The 6604-nt window shown below is 32.8% G+C and overlaps 1 protein-coding gene across 1 annotated transcript; it reads right to left on the bottom strand.

The window, feature by feature from the left end:
• Nucleotides 1-2347: 2347 nt before the first annotated feature.
• On the bottom strand, nucleotides 2348-6290 carry LOC110276477 (auxin response factor 25). The gene is made up of 5 exons (XM_052255577.1): nucleotides 6276-6290; nucleotides 5605-5780; nucleotides 4866-4980; nucleotides 3575-3660; nucleotides 2348-3225 (listed from the first exon to the last, which is right to left on the bottom strand). The coding sequence occupies exons 1-5, from the start codon at nucleotides 6288-6290 to the stop codon at nucleotides 3219-3221; spliced, it is 399 nt and encodes a 132-aa protein (XP_052111537.1). The 3' UTR covers nucleotides 2348-3218.
• Nucleotides 6291-6604: the final 314 nt, after the last annotated feature.

Genomic DNA, 6604 nt, shown 5'->3' with positions numbered 1-6604 from the left:
CATTTTTTTGCCAATATCATCCAGGTTCCTCAGCAAAGACTTTTTTCCTGTTAATTTATCAAATAATTTCTCACATTGCAAGCTCTGCAAATATTGAATTGCAAGATAATTTCTCATTCTCATGTTAACAACGACATTATTAATACTAACATTAGTGAAGCCGGTCCATCTATTTAGCATCAGCAATTGCAATTGTATAATACAATTGCTCTATGTATTTGCCATATTTCCTCTTTCAAATAATTGTGTATTGCAGTGATCGATTTTTGCCAGATAAAGCTATAGATCTTATTGATGAAGCTGGTTCACGTGTTCAGCTGCAACATGCACATTGCAATGAGAATCAAATGGACCAACCTATTATTTCTAGAAAAATGTCATTTAGAGAAGCCAATTGTTGTAACATTGGAAAATTAAATCAAGGTGAATGCTGCATAAATGTTTAACAAAGCTTTTGGTTGTACTTTGCAAGTTGTAATTAGATGTGGATCTCCCCTGTTTTCTTCCTTTGAGAAAATAGAGAGTTCTTTTATGAGAGTAAAACAATGTTTCAGTACGAAACTAGTTGACCCTTATAAACTGCTTTTTTCTATCTTTGTAATAGCAGTATCTACCAGCTGATCCACATTTGTTTGTCCAGTCTAGTTTATTGCAGTGGATAATTGTACACTGTAGTATAGTGGACTGAAAGTGGAGTAGGTGTATATCCCTTTATTTATATTATTTTATTTTCTTAGCCCTGAATATGTTTCTTGATTTATTGATTATCCTGGGAAATAAGTAATGGCTACTCAAACTGAACACATTTTGTTGAATCAACATATTTTTCATGTTATATGAAAATGTGAGCACGTCTAGTAATCTTATATCATATTCTAACTCTCTATTATCATAACTTAATTTTATTTATCCTTTCAGAAACTCAAAACTCAAGGCAATTCCCAACTTGCTTAATGATATCCAGATTATATACAAGCTGGAATGAAAGCAGAAGTCAAAGATTATCTGCTAGATTCTTCAAAGGAAAAATCGTAGAAAAATAGCGATGGTCACCAATCATCACAGGAAGTCTTGCCAGTATTTAATCAGGATCTAAATTGCCGTCCTTTGGATGAAAACACAACTGAGTTGATCGATAAGAAGACAAATGTTGAAAGCTTACCAGGTTCAGAGTTAGTCTTCTCTTAATCCAATAGTGACAGGCATAATTGTCTAGCACAGTTCACTCGATATGGATAAAAGTTATAGTGCAGTAGATATGTTAGCCAGATGATCTCTGCTTGCCCAGCCTATGCTAAATCATCCGTCTCATTTCTGAAGATTCCAATTGTAGAGTTAATCATCTCATTTGATTAGATGAATGGTTGCAGATTTTGGAGCAAAGAAAAGGAGGGCTCAAAGCGACCACATAGCGAAAATTGCTTTACCAGATTTGGTCAAGTATTTTGATGTGCCAATTGTAGAAGCTTAAGAAATCTGAATATTGGGCTTACAGTTCTCAAGAGAAAGTGCAGATGGTGAAGATGGCATGGTGATTAAGATGGATGGAGAGCTATGGCAATCTCTAGAGTCTTGGTTTGTTTCCATTATTCTTGCGTTGTCGTCTGCAGATCAGGCAGAGGTTTTAACTGAATGGTTGGAAAATGAGTGTATTTGGTATCCGAACCTAATTGAGGCATTTGAAGTACGGTGCTATAGGTCTAAGGTAGCTAAGAGATGATTGTCATTGCTAGGGGATGATCATGCCATGACCAACTCCATTTGAAAATTTCACAGATTCGGTTTCTTTCTAATGAACTACTTAGAACTGCTTATCCAAAGATTCCTATCCTAGTCAAGTCAAGGCATTTAGAAGAGAATATGAACCCTTTTTTTTCGGCTTGTGAATGGAAATTTTGGTAGGAGCCATCTAAATCTGATCATCTCCATTCACTACAACAGTTCAATGTAAATTATATTGTAGATTTTGTAAAATGTTGTTAGTTTTAACTATAAAATGTAGAAAATATATTATAAGATGATTGATTCAAAGAGTAAACAAAATCTCTATGCATGATGATAGTTGACTGGTCTCGCTTGGTATATTCTAATTACAATGGAGCATGCTCAAATCAGTTATTGTTGTAAAGTTGTTGAGTATTTTACATCATATGGAAGGTTCTGAATAGTAGACTGGCGAAACAAAGTATCATAGTGCTACATTTATGAGGCATTTTTGTTTCTTAAATACAGGTATATGAATCTCATTCTCCGCACACGCTCTAAACAAATAGATTAGGCACTTCAATGGCTGGAGAATTATGCAGAAAATATATATTACACCATATCATATCAATCGAGAAAAATATTTAATTTGGTATCTTATTATATCAAAGTAAACTTTTATGACATTGCCCATATCTATCCCATCTTTAACAAGTTACAAAAATAATATACAACCTCGTCCAACAATATACTCTCTCAAATCCTAAAGCTATACCTAAAGTAAGAACTCAAATGGTTTTATGCAAGGTAAGAACTATAAAACCTATACTAAAGTAAAGAATAATATTCCTCCTAATTCTTGAAAGCAATATGAAAGCACCTAATTCTAACCAAAATCGGCTGCTGTCTTAATTAATCTTTCTTCTTCAGATCAACAATATCTGGCTCAGGCCCGAGAGCTCGGCGTAATGGATCCTTTGTTGGATTTGGCTCAAAATGGCACAGATAGAGGAAAAAGAAAGGCAGCACAATTGCTAGAACGCATGAGCAGGTTCCTTGAGCAATAGAGTCAAAATGAACTGAACCTACATGGTCTCTCTCAGAACTTTCATCAAACACCCTCCACGCAAGCTCAATTTTTCCACACCTAAAATACATTCTAACCAAACAGACCTTAATATATAAATTAGCATCAAAACAGACCTGAAAAATTAATCAATTAGCTCCAGTTGATAAAACTAAACTGCTATGGTTAAAGCACGAATATATCGAATTAACACCAAAACCATAGGATATGTCACATGCAAATAAAATCTTATAAATCAGAGAAAAATTAACGAAAAAAGAAAGAACGAGATGATTCTGGAAAACAAAGCACTAAGAATGAAGGAGAGTTTTGGAGAGAGAAATTGAGAAGTATTGAAGATAACCAGAGGAAAATTAGAGCTGAACCCAAACACTGCCATCTTGGCGGAGGATTGCTGCGGAGGAGAGGTGGTTGCCTTCAAGTTGCTCTAGCACCTGCAAAAAAAATAGACAACAAAGAAAAAATATCCATGATCACTTATCTTCATGTATGATTATAGTTTAAACTAACTTCATGTAAGCTAATTAAAAAGAAAACACACCATCCAATAAGCACAAATACTTATATTTGTATGGACTTACTTCTGGCTTTCAATTATACGTACACAAGCAAGAATAAATTCACAGAATAACTCTAAAGTTTCATATGGCTCCCATATATTTTGTTCTCGAATGATATGCTCCACTTATTTAAATCAATTCAATCAAACAAACAGCAAAGAAAATGCAGTGTGAGCTAAGATAGAATAAAATTAACAAGCAATATGAAACACTGAACAATTACCCGAATTCTAGCAATTGCCTCTTGGCCAGCCTACAAGAATTGGGAAGCATTTGCTTCAATTGCGCATCTCTCTTGTTTTGCAGCAGCTTAATGCATGACATCAACAGATTAAGACATGTTTTACTACATCTTCAAAAGTCAAATAAACTCCTTGGTCTTATTATTATTTCAATTTATGCTGTGGTGGTTGCAAATTACAATGAGAAATGATATGTGGGAATTAAGTGAGAATGTGACTTAAAAAGAAAATGAGGCAAAAAGTGTTAATTGGTTGCCTTTAATTTTGGTACAAGAGACAAGCAATTGATGACAAGGAAAATGAATAAATAAATAAAAATAAAGTGAAGATTAAAGAATCAAGCTATTCCGATTCAGATTTAATTCTACAACTCTCACATCCACACACAAGGCACAAAATTAAAACTACTACTAAAAGGGAAGCTTCATGGCTGGGTATATGTACATAACATCCTCTTTTTTTTGTTTTTTTTTTTAAAAACACGTATATCTTCTTAAAATAATATAGTAGCACATGCTATATAGTCACAAAATGCATTCTAAACTAGGAATAAGTTTATATCATTGACAATATGTGCATGGGTGAAGCTAGGGATTTGCAGAAACAAAATGATAAGTTGATAACTATCATATAGAAACATACTCTAGTAAACAACCAAAACAATATAAATTACAAATGGTATCTATGGTCGGTATATAAGCTATACATATATCAAATATATATATAATCTGTACATGGGTGATTAATAAAAAAGTAATTTTAGGAAAAAAAACATGGATGAGAACTGCAGAAACAATTTGTTTACATCATTGTTAATCATGGATGAAAACTTATCACTTTTTTTATTAATCAATTTCTGTATCATAGGATAATTATCAATATTTGCAGGATTATTTTTCTTAGCAGACTAATCTTTCGAGGATTAAAATAGTGATATACTTGAGAAAAGTTCAGCTTTGTGCTAAAACAAAATCTCCATAGAAAGGTCCCATCCATAAATTACTTCAAGTTATAGAAAAATACTGCCTAACACTATAACAGTAGGAGATAATATCAGGTCATTTTAATATGAACAGTTGAATACACGTGTAAATTGTGCAAATTATTTAAAAACAAAAGCTTAATGCGATTTACCATTCTAACTCTATTCTGTTAATGACTTAATCATAGTACTAGACTCATTATACTCAACCCTAACTCATGTTTAAAATGGATACACATTTGCTATAGAAAAAAATATTCACACATTTGCTATCAGAAGAAGAGATGTACCTCCTCACTATGTCCCTGGGATAAGTAATAAATAAGAATTTTCACTTGAGGCAAAGAGACAAGAGGGTCAGCACAAGCATGCCACAGTTCTGAATTCAAAGTCTTTCTCACCCTGAAATTACCATTATCATAAAAAGAAGGCAAAAAAGGTTAAGGGTGAAATATCGAACTTGATGAATGATGAAACCATATAATTAACCATCCATGATTAATTAATAGGAAAAGATTAAGTGAAACGATAAAACAAAAATTACAAAATAGAGTGCTCTTGCATTTCCTTGAGGTGTTTCATCCCAGCAACTAGAGTTTCACCCCGCAACAACACCAACACCACAAGTTTTAACCTTTTCTTCTAAGGAAGCCATTAATGCTACACCACTCTCTACGTTTTTAAACATAAACCACCCAAAAAAGAACCTCTTTTTCTACTCCTTCATAAACAACCTTAAAAAAAAACTTCACATAAGCTTCACCCCCACCAAACCAAACATGCCCCCAAAACACAAGTTTCAAATGAGGATGATTTTCACTACCCCATTTTCACAAACACAAGTGGTGCATAGAAAATATAATAGGGGGTGTTTGAGCTGGGACCATATACTGGTATTAGTATTAATAATGTCGTTGTTAACATGAGAATGAGAAATTATCTTGCAATTCAATATTTGCAGAGGTTGCACGAAGAATGTGAGAAATTATTTGATAAATTAACAGGGAAAAAGTCTTTGCTGAGGAACTGGATGATGTTGGCAAAGAAATGCAAGTACACGACGAGAGCGGTGCCGTGAGCTGCAGCAGCGACGGAGCCGACGGTGCCGTCAGAAAAAGTTTTTGCTGGAAGAACTGGGTTCTTCTTCTTTTTTGTCCAGAAGGAGAGGAGAAAGACGGAGAATGGCTAGCGGCTGCTGGTGCGTGCTGCTATGCGTGAAGACCGACGGGGAGGAAGCGCGGCTACGAGAAAAGGAGATAATGATGATAGAATGCGGCTATCTGGTAGGGAATTAGGGTGAGGTTACTCTTTAGAATTTTTTGTTTTTTTATTGGTATAAATAGGGAAGGAGAAATTAGATTAGGGTTCATCAGAAGCAAAATAATTTTGTAGTGTATATGAATAATAAAATGTATTTTTGTTTTGATTTTTAAATTGATTCAGATATAAAATTATAAACTAAAGTTAATTAAATTTTAATTAAATTAAAAGGATTAAAGTGATTTTTGTCGAAGAAAAAAAAATATTTAAGTTTTTTCATTAAAATTAAATAAAATTTATTTTTTATTTTTATTAAAGTATAAGGGTGATTTAGTAAAAACATTGATATAATTTATATTTAAAAAAAATTAATTATTGACGTAAAAAATATATTCTATATATCTTATTTTAATTTGTCCACATTTTTATTATATTGGTACGTATGAATTTATCATCGTACCATAACAAACACTTTATCTGAAATTTACAGTATGAGATTGTTACGAGAATCTCTCATTTAGGGGATGAGTGATTCCGTTACGTTTGACTAGATTATTGTGCGTAATAGTTATTTTTGTTTTTTATTTTGATTCTGAGTTATAAGCAACGAGTTCGAGTTTATCGACACAGAACACGTTTAATAGCGGAATTTTATTTTAAAAAATTTAACAGCTAAACAGTCAACTGCTTTTTAATATAAAATTAAAATAATCAATGACGATTTTCTTTCTGTTTTTTTAATTTAAAAAATTTTAGAATTCAAGAGCAC

This window comes from Arachis duranensis, chromosome 10 (assembly GCF_000817695.3).
Source record: "Arachis duranensis cultivar V14167 chromosome 10, aradu.V14167.gnm2.J7QH, whole genome shotgun sequence".
NCBI classification, from domain to species: domain Eukaryota; kingdom Viridiplantae; phylum Streptophyta; class Magnoliopsida; order Fabales; family Fabaceae; genus Arachis; species Arachis duranensis.
Note: the sequence above shows the minus strand (reverse complement) of the source record. Positions and strands in the feature narration are given on the sequence as shown.

What these genes read in the sequence shown, in the direction of transcription:
- LOC110276477 (XM_052255577.1), bottom strand. An exon ending in ATTTCTTTGCCAACATCATC is followed by an intron (nt 4,981 to 5,604) that starts CAGTTCCTCAGC and finishes TAATGGTAATTT; the next exon opens with CAGGGTGAGAAAGACTTTGA. An exon ending in CCCAGGGACATAGTGAGGAG is followed by an intron (nt 3,661 to 4,865) that starts GTACATCTCTTC and finishes TCATGCATTAAG; the next exon opens with CTGCTGCAAAACAAGAGAGA.